Here is a 14,276-nt window from a genome sequence, read left to right as displayed (position 1 = left end):
AAATTGCCCCTTCAGCATAGGCAAAGGCTCTTTCTTCTGTTTCAGAGGACTGAGCAGGAGGTCTCTCTGCTCCCTGGTGGTTGGATCTGGAGGGATTTTTAGAGGTGTAAATTTTTGAAAGGAGTTTTGACTTCTGGAAGATTTGGGGTCCTGAAGAATGTTTTGCCATTGGAGCCATGTGATCCCTGTTCTTGAAAGGGCTGGGTTTCTGGTTTTCACCTTTCTGCCCAGTTAATAGCAAAGGGTGAGGCTCTGTGGGGACACATTTTGTGAAGAAGTTTTGGAGATATCTACTTTTGAACAAGGGGATTTTTCCATTTTTCCCTTGCTTGGATGCTGGTTGAGGATGAGGACACTGGATCAGTTAGAAATAGGAGAAGGAGCAAAGGTTGCACCATGGACAAAGAAACCACAGTTTTTGAAGTTATGATTTTCATTTTGCTATTTATGATTTTTGCTATTTCATCTTGGATCATTCTTTTAAGTTAAAGTAAACATTTCTTCAGTTGGAACCCCACAAGTGGGCTCTGTGCTTTTTTACTTGGGCCTTTGTCCTTTGAGAAGAGCAGCCTTGTAAGTATACTGATTAGTATGAGAGAGTTAAAGGCCAGAGACTCACTACGACACCAGGGGCCCAGGAGTTTCAACTTCCCCCCACCAGATGAACCCCAGCATTCACAGATATGTCTGAGCAAAAGAGAGATCTGGGACAGTAGTAGACCCCCATTTATTCAGTGCACCTCATGAAGGGGGCGGGGTTACATAATAATATACATAGATGGTGTGAGCAGGCCAGCAGATCTCAATAGTAAGACAAAAAGTGAATTCTCACTAGATTGTGCATTCTGTCATTTCCTGACTATACATGCCTTTAATATTGTTACAGAAGATGTTCTCTTACACTGTCTGTCCCATCACTTGCACTTTTCTTTTCCTTGGGGTTTCCATACAGCTTGTAGAGGAGGAATACTACAATGACGAGACAGATGAAGAGCCCAGCTGCCAGAGGTGCTCCCACATTTGCCATGTCCCAAGATGAGAACTGTTTCTCTGCAGGGACACACACACAGGACTGTCATAGAAAATTCTGGAACCTACTCTTTGTAAGAAATGTGGTACTATTACTCTATGGTGGGCAAAAGCCAAGTTGTTTCCAGATCTGGAGCAAATATTAGGAGAAAAACTGAGAGCATGGTCATGTGAGAACAAAGTTTCAGACAATCTGGAGGGTGGGATGGTATATATAATGAAAAATTCCCTTGCTAGTAATTATCCCCCATAACTAACATGAAAACTGTATCTTGCTCATACAGGAGAAGTGTTCCTCTACCTTTCTATAATCTTTTCCCTCCCTAATAAACCCTTCATCTTTACTGACCCCCCTTCTTTACTGACCCCCTTCTTATCCCCTTTCTTATCCCCCTCTTTCCCTCCTCCACTATCCCCTCCCTATGCTTGTCATCCCTGCACTCAAGCTCTTTATTGGTTCGATTCATCCACATGTAAATTAATCATGTTAAGGTTTCTTCATTAACCTCTGTCAAGGAATATGTATAATTAAGATTATCTTCTAATAACATGTTACTTTATTGTTCTTATACGTTTGACTTATATTTAAATTGTTATTTAAAAGGTTTCCTCATTATATGTAATGCTACCAAGCAAGTTTATTGTGTTCATTGTAAACCAATTTGATTTGCATACAATGTAAGAAGACCGGTATATAAAAACCAAAATAAATAAATAAATAATAAATAATTACAGGCTGAGGAAAAGTATGGCAGCGAAAGGCATGAATTAGAAAGGCAGCCAGAGGTTTCAGAGCACCTTTTGTTGTGTTGTTATGTTAATTTACACTTACAGACCACCCTTCTTGAACAAAAAAATACCCCCAAGTGGTTACTAACAAATAATACAATTTAAAATCAATAATGAATAAATAATACAATAAGTAATAAATCCATCATAATAAAGTAAATACAATCAAATACATCAATACAATACAATAATGCATAAAAAATCTAGAAACATAACTTGGCCTTACCATGTTTTCACTAGAGCTATAAAGCCAGCTACTCAAAAGTATATCACACCAAAGAAACACCGTTCTCTCAATGATGCGCCTGTGCACAACCATGTAGCATTCTTTCGGCAGTCACGCATGTTGCATTTCACCCTGCGCAGGACCCAGCAGAAGCAGCAGCCAGAGCCTTGAAACAGTGCCGGCACTACGAGCTGGGGATGGGAATAAGGAGCAGCTGTGAAAGTAATGGGGGGCACTGAGGGTAGTGGCACCAGGGCCCATGTAGAGAGGGGGAGGGGGCTCCATGGCTACCAGCAACATTGTGGTGCCTTTAAAAATAGCATTAATCAGTCAGTGCCTAGAGGAGGGCACAGAAAGGGACTCCTGCCAGCTGGGTAATCTGCCTACCTTACTGCTTTTAAAACAGGTGTCAAGGCTGCAGTAGTGTGAAGCAGCGTAGCTTTGCTCCCCTTCTCATAGCTCACTGGTTTACTCGCAGTGGGAGGAGGTGCAAAACTGCATAAAAGAGCTACTTTACACTTCTGCAGCCTTGATGCTGGTTTTCCAGACAAAGAAGGAATCACTGTTGTTTGTGCTGGAAGTGGAAGGACCTCTTTCTGTACTTCCCCCTAGTCTATGCACTGCCTGACCGACTCTGTTTTTAAAGGGATGGGGAGAGCCAAAGCTGTTTTTAAAGGACCTAGGTGGCAGTGGGGAATTTTTTTTTGTTTGGGGGGGGGGGGGGGAGAATGAGATCTTGGGAATGAGGGGAGAGAGTAGGAACTTGTGGATTGAAGGAGAGAGGGGATTTGGGAATAATGGGGAAGAGTAAGGGTTTGGGTGGGAGAATGGGAAGTGAGTAGGGACTTACTGATAAGTGGGGGTGTGATGGACTGAGAGAAAAATGTAAGAAAAGAGGGGCTAGGGAGTCATGAGGTGGTACTGAGAGGGGGCTAGTGAGGCAGTGAACAGGGACAGGGGAGAATGGAGAGGTGGTGAGAGACAGTGGAAAAGGATGAGAGAGGGTAAGAGAGCGTGAAAATGAGTTTAGGAGACAATATAAAGGGGGTAATGGGTACAAGATAAAGGAAAAGGGCTGGAGACCAGGGAGGGAGTGGGAAACAGGGAAAGGACTGTGGCTCATGAGGGGATAAGAAGCATAGGGAAATAGATGAGGGCTGGGGGGGGGGGGGAGTACATACTGCTCATTGTTAAAAGCCTTGCACGCGCCAAAACCGGGAGATACGCGCATGTCTCGGATGCATGCTCATCGCACAGATTTTAAAAGGCTCGCAACAACGTGCATATCTCCTGTTACGCACATGAAACATTTTGGAGGAAAAGAGGTGGGGTGTGGGAGTGGTCTGGGTGGGGCATGGGCGGGCCGAGAGTGAGGCATGAATTACGCAAGGACATATTTACGCACACGAGCGCGCATCGGGGTCCTCTGCCGCGTAACTTTACTTCTGCTATGGATGGCGTGGAAGTAATAAAATAAAAAAATATAGGCTGCTTAGTGAGGTTTTGGGGGTCTGGCCTAACAGGATAAAAGGTAAGAAAACTAACAGGGGGGTTAAGAAGGCCGATTGGGTAACTGGGCAAACTGGGACGTGGAAAGTGATGCATATAGGGAAAAATAATCCTTGCTGTAGTTACACAATGTTAGGTTTTATCTTTGGCGTTACCACCCAGGAAAGAGATCGAGACATCATAGTGGATAATACATTGAAATCGTCGGCCCTGTGTGCTGTGGTGATCACAAAAGCAAACAGAATGTTAGGAATTATTAGGACGGGAATAGCAAATAAAACGGAGGATGTCATAATGCCTCTGTATCGCTCCATGGTGAGACTGCACCTTGAGTACTGTGTGCAAGTCTGGTCATTGCATCTCAAAAAGGATATAGTTGCACTGGAGAAAGTGCAGAGAAGGGCGACCAAAATGATAAGGGGCATGGAATGACTATCCTATGAGGAAAGGTTAAAGAGGTTAGGACTGTTCAGTTTGGAGAAGAGATGTCTGAGGGGGGATATGATTAGAACTTAAACAAGTTAATGTAAATCCGTTATTTACTCTCTCAGATAATAGAAGGACCAGGGGGCACTCCATGAAGTTAGCAAGAAGCTCATTTAAAACAAATTGAAGACAATTCTTTTTCACTCAGCGCATAGTTAAGTTCTGGAATTCTCTACCTGGGTGCTATCAAGCTAGGGTGGGAGTACATTGTAGAAATCTCATCTTTGTATTCCTTTTATCATTGCAAATCACTTCAAATATTCAATGTTTGACTGTGCATGTAAAACTGCCCCCCAAAACATAGACCACCACCAAAACCTCACCTTGAGTTACTAGATGACCCTTCTATAGTGGTATAAATAGATGACTAATATGTGAGCCACCCCAGAGGCTCACACTCTCTCTCTCTCTACTCCACTCCACCCCTCTCCTTCTCCCTGCCCGAAATGGGATTTGCAAAAACTCCCATTTCAGGCACATATTGCAGGCATAACACTAGGAAAAAAGGTGTAGTTATTTCCAGTGTTATATCCCATAATAGCATGCATAACACATGCATTGTGCTATCGCACGCAGCATTAGCACTTCTCATTTTCATTTACTCCTCCCAAAACCCGCCCACTTGAACAAATTTCAGAAATTTGCATGGTCAGCATGCGATGCAATACATAACGCCTGCGTTATGGTGTTAACGCGAGTGTTAGGGCTCTAACGCATTTTGATGAATGATCCTGTAAGAGAGGACATGACAGGACAAGACAAGGACAAGACAGAACATGGAACATACAGGCCCGAAGGCAGCAATACAGGAAGGCTCCGAGGGGCAATACAAAGAGAGACCTAGATAAGCCACAAAGCAAGGCAAGGCCTATAAAGACAGGGCAAGAAGTAAGAAGGCCCAAAGGGCATAAGGCAAGGCAAGGGTTAGAAGGCCCAGGGGCCACAAGGCAAGACAAGACAAGGCTGAAGTCAGAAGGCCTGGAGGCTACCAGGCAAGGCAAGGTAAGGCTGAGGTCAGAAGGCCCGGAGGCCACAAGTTGAAACAAGGATAGGCCTGAGGAGGAAGTAAGAAAACAATGACTAGGGCAAGGAGCCAAGGTGACTCCATGCAGAATCATCGAAGCAAGGGACAGACAGGGTTATGTAGATCTGGAGGATGGATGTGGTGCAGGCAGGAAGAAGGAGCTTGTCCAGCCTGGAGAGTATGCTCATTGAGGTCCCCTGGTGGAGGCAAGGCTGCAGGACTGGCTAAGTCATGAGACCAAGGACAAGATGGTGAGCACAGTTCAAAGTGGGGCTCACTGAAGGCCTCCGCTGGTAGGAAGGTGTCCTAATCAGGGTACAGTGAGGCTTTATAGCAGCTGAAATGTTCCAAAACACATATATTACTGTGTCATCCATAGTCTAAATATTGTACATTTTTTATATTCAAGCTTAATTTTTTAACATCATAAAGCCAGATGACAGCTTCTCAGCCTTGGACACCATTCCAACTGTACACATACTTAGTACACCTTCTTAAAACACTGTATTGCATTAATAATAATAAGGAGAGGGGTGGAGGCAGTGTATATTGCATTGAGCTAAGTATTTCTGCTGTTGCTTAGAATTTGTGTAGAAAGCTTCTGTTCTTAATTCTTGTGTGTTTTAATTTTAATTATAGTGTGTGTTTCAGTTCTTGATAGTAAGTTAATTTCGCTGTCTGCTGCATAAGTTGAAAAAAGAAAAAAAAAACCAAAAAAAAACCCCCACCCCCCATACCAAATCGCTCTCCAGCTTGTAAACTGTTTAAGTCTCTCTGTTTTGAAATTAGCTGGCATAAATAAGTTGTTCAAACAAAAATTGGGGCATAAAGACTGTTTTTTAAAACAATTGACCAAAAGCAAGGAGCCGTCCAGAAGTGCCTTGCTTAACCCAGCTTGTCCCAGGCTTACCTGTTTGTCTCCCACCCCTGGGGCTTGTTTTCTAATAAAGACTGCCTAAAGTACCATTGGCGGCGAGATAAATTAGTGCATTGGTAAAAGTCAAGAAAATACAATTCACAAATTCCCATGATGAGGACTATCCAATGTAACTGCTGTGGAGCCTTTATTCTGAGGGAAATCATCTGGACACTTAGAGCTTGCCCAATTTGTGCACAACTCTCTTCCTTGAAAAAGGAGCTGACTGAGATTAAAGATCAATTAGCTTCAATTAAAAGTAATACACCCTCATTGCATTACTCAGAACATAATTCCCCAACACCACAAAAAAACCAGGAGTCAAGAAAAGGAGATTCATTAGTCTCAGGTAGGACCCACAGTCACCCATTCTTGACAGATGGGCAGCCAACAGGTACACCCCCCCACTCAAACAGGTCATTAAGTTCTTTAAAATCCAGGAATTCAGTGGGCTCAGGTAGAATTAGACCTGTGATGAGGAGACACACAATGTACCAAATGTAAAAAGAACAAGCCATCTCTATATTAAAAACTGAAGAAGTTCTTCAGAAAAACATTGAAGTGTTACCAGAAATGAGAGAAAAAACACAATGCATGCAGTATTTCAAGATCCATAACCAAAAGAAAAATCTAATTCAGATGAATAACTCTGTCAACAGAGGCACAACTAAAAAAAGAGAGAGTGAAGTGAATAGCAAATCTCAACTAATATCTTATAAGGAGTCCAGGAAAAGCAATAACCTTAAAGAGAGTACCTGGAAGGCTATGACCACAAATGCTCATAGTTTGGGAAATAAAATCCCAGATCTGCAGGCCCTAATGGCTGAGGCAGAATTGGACATTGTTGCTATCACAGAGACATGGTTCACAGAATCTCATGATTGGGATACAACAATACCAGGCTATAACTTGTTAAGGAAGGACAGAGAGGATAGAAAAGGGGGAGGTGTGGCTCTTTATGTCAGAAACAACATCCAAGCATCTGAGCTACAAGGAAGTTGGGGTAAGGAAGAAGCTCTATGGCTCGACCTAAAAAAAGATGACGGAGCGTCCATTTATATTGGAGTGGTTTACAGGCCTCCAAACCAAAAGGAAGAGCTGGACAGAGACCTGGTTGAAGACATCCATAAGATAGGTAAGAAGGGAGAAGTGGTGATCGTGGGTGACTTTAATATGCCAGATGTAGACTGGAAAATCCCATCTGCAGAAACTAAAAATAGCAGAGCGATAGTGGATGCCATGCAAGTATCTTTGTTCAAACAAATGGTGTTGGAACCCACCAGAGAAGGAGCTATACTCGACTTAGTGCTCACTAATGCAGATAATGTCTCAGATGTCCAGGTGGGTACCCACCTCAGCAGCAGTGATCATCAAACGGTATGGTTTAATATCACTAAAAGAATAGGGAAAAGAACCACAAAGACCCGAGTTTTACAGTTCAAAAACACAGACTTTGAGGAAATGGGGAAGTACCTGGAGGAAGAACTTAAAGGATGCGAAAACGAGAGAGATGTGGATCAGCAGTGGACCAATCTAAAAGGAGCAATCGCCAAGGCAACTGCTCTATACGTTAGAAATGTAAAGAAAAGCAAAAGAAAATTGAAACCTATCTGGTTCTCAAAGGAGGTGGCGGACAAAATTAAAGCTAAAAGAACAGCATTCAAGACATATAAAAGATCCCAAAGGGAGGAACACAAAGAAGAATATTTGTATCAACTGAGGGAGACAAAGAAATTAATCAAGTTGGCAAAAAGTCAAGCGGAAGAGAGGATTGCCAAGGAGATAAAAAATGGTGACAAAACATTTTTCAGATACATCAGCGAAAAGAGAAAGATCCAAAGTGGTATAGTGAAATTGAAAGGTGGTAATGATCAATGTGTGGAGGGAGACGAAGAAATGGCAGAAATATTAAACGAATACTTCAGCTCTGTGTTCACTAAAGAAGACCCTGGAGAAGGACCATCTCTACACAACAAAAAACTGGTGGGAAGTGGAATAGATGAAAATCCTTTTACAGTAGAAAATGTGTGGGAAGAGCTAAAGAACCTGAAAGTGGACAAAGCCATGGGGCCTGATGGGATTCATCCAAGGATATTGAGGGAGCTCAGAGATGTTCTGGCGGCTCCACTGTGTGACCTGTTCAATAGATCCCTAGAAACGGGAGTGGTGCCGAGTGATTGGAGAAGAGCGGTGGTGGTCCCGCTTCACAAGAGTGGGAACAGGGAGGAGGCTGGCAACTACAGACCAGTCAGCCTCACTTCGGTGGTGGGAAAAGTAATGGAGTCACTGCTGAAAGAGAGAATAGTGAACTATCTACAGTCCGGAGAATTGATGGACCAGAGGCAACATGGATTCACCAGGGGAAGATCCTGTCAGACAAATCTGATTGACTTTTTTGACTGGGTAACCAAGGAATTTGATCGAGGAAGAGCGCTCGATATCATATACTTGGATTTCAGCAAAGCTTTTGACACGGTTCCGCACAGGAGACTGGTGAATAAAACGAGAAGCTTGGGAGTGAGTGCCGAGGTGGTGACCTGGATTGCAAATTGGTTGACGGACAGAAGACAATGTGTGATGGTAAATGGAACCTTCTCTGAAGAGAGAGCGGTTTTTAAGTGGTGTACCGCAAGGATCGGTGTTGGGACCAGTCCTGTTCAATATCTTTGTGAGCGACATTGCGGACGGGATAGAAGGCAAGGTTTTGTCTTTTCGCGGATGACACTAAGATCTGCAACAGAGTGGACACGCCGGAAGGAGTGGAGAGAATGAGACGGGATCTAAGGAAACTGGAGGAGTGGTCGAAGATATGGCAGCTGAGATTCAATGCCAAGAAGTGCAAAGTCATGCATATGGGGAGTGGAAACCCGAATGAACTGTATTCGATGGGGGGGGAAAGGCTGATGTGCACGGAGCAGGAGAGGGACCTTGGGGTGATAGTGTCAAATGATATGAAGTCTGTGAAACAATGCGACAAGGCTATAGCAAAAGCCAGAAGAATGCTGGGCTGCATAGAGAGAGGAATATCGAGTAAGAAAAGGGAAGTGATTATTCCCTTGTACAGGTCCTTGGTGAGGCCTCACCTGGAGTACTGTGTTCAGTTCTGGAGACCGTATCTACAAAAAGACAAAGACAAGATGGAAGCGGTACAGAGAAGGGCGACCAGGAAGGTGGAGGATCTTCATCGGATGACGTACGAGGAGAGATTGAAGAATCTAAATATGTACACCCTGGAGGAAAGGAGGAGCAGAGGCAATATGATACAGACTTTCAGATACTTGAAAGGTTTTAATGATCCAAAGACAACGACAAACCTTTTCCGTAGGAAAAAAATCAGCAGAACCAGGGGTCACGATTTGAAGCTCCAGGGAGGAAGATTCAGAACCAATGTTAGGAAGTATTTCTTCACGGAAAGGGTGGTGGATGCCTGGAATGCCCTTTCGGAGGATGTGGTGAAGACCAGAACTGTGAAGGACTTCAAAGGGGCGTGGGATAAACACTGTGGATCCATAAAGTCAAGAGGCCGCCAATGAAGAGTGGGTGACTCGCCAGAATGATGGCTAATGCCTGGAGACAATACCCTTATTCAATAAACGTACACATGCTTACTGTGACTCCAACATCGTTCTAGCTTCAACAGCAAGAGGAAATGTGGAATAAAGGATCTGCACTCACAAAGGGGGAGTAGCTGGCTTGTTACGGCGGTTACTACCCCAAACCAAATGTGCCTGATACTTCACTTTCGATGCATATCCAGGCATGGCTCTCTGCTTCAACAGCATGGGAGAAGAATAAACTGATACTTCAAGCATATCCAGCATAGCTCCCTGCTTCAACAGCAGGGGAGAAGAAAAACAACCAATAAGGGCTGTATAACATAGTCTGGGTAAAACAAATAAGCATGGGTGTAGCTTGCTTATTGCGGCGGTTACTACCCCTACTACCCCTAACTTATCAGCTAGATATTCACTTGGATGCAGCTCCATCACTGCTTTCTACATTAATGGTGGGGGTGGAAGGGAAATAGAACCAAGAGCTAAGAGAAACAGATAAGTATGAGAGAAAAAAGTGTGTGAAGCTTGCTGGGCAGACTGGATGGGCCGTTTGGTCTTCTTCTGCCGTCATTTCTATGTTTCTATGTTTCTATAAGAAAACATAACCATACCATCTTTCCAACAATTATTTTCCCTCCTGACCTCCCTCCCCCAAAGAAAACCCCCCTTCCTTCAACAATGAGCATTCCTAACTATACACCCTTGTACACAATCCAGGACCAAGCATTTAATCTAGTTCTAGAAGGGAAATACTGGCTGTAGGGTGTTTCCCTGAGGACAGGGCTCAGAGGGAGGAGACATGCCCCAGCTGAGAGTGGAAGCCAGAACTTGGATGAAACTATATTTCTGTTGCCAGCACTGTTGAGGTAAATAAGCTTTCGTTTGTTAATTTGCTTGAAAGGAATAACACTCTATAGAAGAATAGCCAGAGTCTAGACTGCTCTTTCCTCCAGCAAGCCTGCTCACACTTTGGTACATATGCATAGGGACCCACACTAGCAACATGGAAATGAAACACAGTTTTTCTTGGAAATCTGTCCTGCCCTAATTGTTTGCATGGAGCAAGGAGCTGTGTTGAAGGAGTTCTGCTCTAAAAACAGCAAGACAGAGCAATGAGCTGTGTTAAAAGTTTCCTGGGGCTTGGCTGCAGCTGCAGCCACAAGATACAATGCAGCAGGCTAAGGGGAGTAGCCCCTTTGGACAGGCAGGGAAAAAGAATCAGTCAGAGCCGGACAGGTTAGGATTTTTTTTTTTTTTTACTTTTGAATAAGGCAAGAAACTGCTGAAGATAAGCCTTTGTGGTACCAAAGCTTATTAACTAACACGCAGCAATTAGTGCAAACCCTCGCTGAAAGGCAGAACCAACTCCAGAAAGTGGCTCAAGTCTTATATGAACAGTTTAACCAGTAGCCCAAGCGGTATAAGCCACCATAACCCAGACAACCCTATTGCTTCTGGTCTTGTTTAAAATAAAGATAGGAAAAGACCTGGATATTTCCTAAAGAATTTTGAAAGAACCGCTCGCATAGCTGTTTGGCCAGAAGCCATCTAAGAACATAAGCGCATGCCACACTGGATAGACCAAGGGTCCATCAAGCCCAGCATCCTGTTTCCAACAGCGGAAATCCAGGCCATAAGAACCTGGCAAAAACCCAAAAACTAAGTCTATTCCATGTTACCGTTGCTAATGGAAGTGGCTATTCTCTAAGTGAACTTAATAGCAGGTAATGGACTTCTCCAAGAACTTATCCAATCCTTTTTTAAACACAACTACACTAACTGCCACTAACCAACATCTTCTGGCAACAAATTCCAGAGTTTAATTGTGCGCTGAGTGCAAAAGAACTCTTCTCCGATTAGTTTTAAATGTGCCACATGCTAACTTCATGGAGTGCCCCCTAGTCTTTCTATTATCTGAAAGAGTAAATAACTGATTCACATTAACCCGTTCTAGACCTTTCATGATTTTAAAGACCTCTATCATATCCCCCTCAGCCGTCTCTTTCCCAAGCTGAAAAGTCCTAACCTCTTTCGTCTTTCCTCATAGGGGAGCTGTTCCATTCCCTTATCATTTTGGTTGCCCTTCTCTGTACCTTCTCATCGCAACTATATCTTTTTTTTTTTTAGATGCGGCTGTTGCGCTTGGAGGTGGACCCTTGTTCTGGAAGCAGTGTAGGGTGGCTCCCTGGTCGGACCCAGGAAGGCACCTGCCAGCAGGAGGCGGAGCACAGGAGGAGACAGAGGCTAGCTGGAGCTTCACCACTGGAAGCCCGCGGTCCCCCCCGGGTGGAGCCCTTGCGGACCCGGGCTGCTTGGACTTAGGTGAGCCTCACAGGGTCTCCCAGAAAGGAAGTTCAATGGTGTGCCCACCAGGATCAAGGGTGTGCGGTCGATGTCTAGACTGGAGGTCTGAGGGATCAAGGAAGGCCAGTACAGTGTCTGCGATGACAAGGCTAGGAGCAGGGACAGAATCCAGGAGGCGTGGTCAGTAGTCGTAGAGGTCAAGTTCCAAAGATCAGTCCGAGAGTAGTCAGCCAAAGCAGGGAACAGGTTCCAGAGATCAGACGTGGTCAAGGAGGCAGGCAGATGTCAGTATCCAGGCAGCGATCAACGTGGTCAAGAGCAGGCAGAGGTCAGTATCCGGGCAGCGATCAATGTGGTCAAGAGCAAATAGAGGTCAGTACGAGAGAGTCAGTCCAAGAGGTACTACCTGGGGGAATGCAGGAACAGACAGACGCTGGAACAGAAGGATGCTGGAACAAGACTGGAACAGGCGATGAGACATGGAGGCAAACTAGTACACACATGGTGTCGACCCGATTGCCAAGGCAAGGAAGAGCAGGCAGGCACTTCCTCTTGTACTGCATTCAATCAGGGTGCGCCGTGGAGTTTGGACCTGCCACTGAACCTATAAGGGAGGGCGGCCGCGCGCATGCACGTGCGACTAGGCAGGGCCAACACCACAGAGGATGCCGAGCCCCACCGTGAGGCCTGGTGCGCTGAGGAAGGCCTGGCGACTGCGCGGGACGCCGAGGCCTGGAGGAGCTTGCGGCTGCTGCTGGAGAGGCCAACCCGGGACCTGCAGAGGAGTTGAGCAGGCCCGTGTGTGGGCCGAGCGCAGACGGGGCACGCAACAGCAGCGACCAGAATTGTACACAATATTCAAGGTGCAATCTCACCATGGAGTGATACAGAGGCATTATGACATTTTCCGTTTTATTCACCATTCCCCTTCTAATAATTCCCAACATTCTGTTTGCTTTTTTGACTGCCGCACACACTGTACCGACGATTTCAATGTGTTATCCACTATGACACCTAGATCTCTTTCTTGGGTTGTAGCACCTAATATGGAACCTAACATTGTGTAACTATAGCATGGGTTATTTTTCCCTATATGCATCACCTTGCACTTATCCACATTAAATTTCATCTACCATTTGGATGCCCAATTTTCCAGTCTCACAAGGTCTTCCTGCAATTTATCACAATCTGTTTGTGATTTAACTACTCTGAACAATTTTGTATCATCTGCAAATTTGATTATATCACTCGTCGTATTCCTTTCCAGATCATTTATAAATATATTGAAAAGTAAGGGTCCCAATACAGATCCCTGAGGCACTCCACTGTCAGTTTGTAATCCACGAAAGGACATCACCACCTATCCCATGACTTTTCACTTTTCCTAGAAGCCTCTCATGAGGAAATTTGTCAAATGCCTTCTGAAAATCCAAGTATACTACATCTACCGGTTCACCTTTATCTAGTCCATGTACCTGGTAGATTTCTAACATGATGCTGCTCCCCCCACCCACTCCACCACCAGGGGATCCAGCTGTGGCTGTCCAATCCTTCCAACCCCACACAGCAGGCCCCAAGAAGATACCATCCCTCTCCCCATCCCACTCTGGACTCCTTCCTGTTACTCCCAGGGACACAGGGATTCTGGGACTCATACTGGCCAGGGACACGGCCATTTTAACATGCGCGCGTATATGCATGCATGTTATAAAATAGATTGACTGAGTGTACAATTTTAAGTGGGTACGTGCCTGTGCTGCTTCTACCGCATAAGTGGGGGATTTTTGTGGACATGCGTGGCGACACCATTTCCAGTTTTCCCAGTTCACCCAGGTAAGGGATAGGACTTCCAAACCCCCCTAGTTTAATAGCCTCCCATTTCCCCTGTTAGCTCCGACCTTTAAAACCTCGCCTATCTATTGATTTATCTTTATTTATTACTTACACATCCTCCATAGCAGAGGTAAAGTTACGCAGCAGGGGACCCCCCAGTGCATGCTTGTGCGCATAAATTTGAAGTTGAAATCCAGGAATGCCCATGCCCTGCCCCGCACCTTTTTCATTTGTGCGCGCAGCAGGATAAACGCGTGTATGTGGGCATCTTTTAAAATCTGCTCCGCGGATGCAAGCTCAACATGTTCGCGTATCTTCTGGTTTTGGTGCGCGCCGGGCTTTTAAAATTCACCTTTTAAATTTAAAAAGTTAATTATTATACACATATATACTTTGGGTGTACATGTGTCTATTATTTTTGCATACAATGGTAAAGTCCTTTTAAGGATATCCTAGAGCCATAACTCTTTGAACCACACATAGCCCTGCAAGTTGCTTTCCATGCTGGTTTGTCCAATATTTGTTAGACTCCTCTTATCTACTCTTACATCAGCATATGTATTTGATTTACTAAAACTAACTTTGCATCCCTAAAACTGCTACCTA

At 44.6% G+C, this 14,276-nt stretch overlaps 1 protein-coding gene across 3 annotated transcripts in view; it reads right to left on the bottom strand.

Annotated features, from left to right (window-relative positions):
• LOC115079390 (cadherin-related family member 5-like) overlaps positions 1-14,276 on the bottom strand; it is a 208,628-nt gene that overhangs the window by 5,906 nt on the left and 188,446 nt on the right. For all 3 annotated transcript variants that reach the window (XM_029582945.1, XM_029582946.1, XM_029582947.1), the window contains exon 8: positions 902-1,050. In XM_029582945.1, coding sequence (XP_029438805.1) covers positions 902-1,050 — 149 coding nt within the window. The remainder of the gene's footprint in view (positions 1-901; positions 1,051-14,276) is intronic.

This window comes from Rhinatrema bivittatum, chromosome 17, assembly GCF_901001135.1.
Source record: "Rhinatrema bivittatum chromosome 17, aRhiBiv1.1, whole genome shotgun sequence".
Lineage (NCBI taxonomy): Eukaryota > Metazoa > Chordata > Amphibia > Gymnophiona > Rhinatrematidae > Rhinatrema > Rhinatrema bivittatum.
The sequence above is the reverse complement of the archived record's forward strand: the minus strand, read 5'-3'. Positions and strand labels throughout refer to the sequence as shown.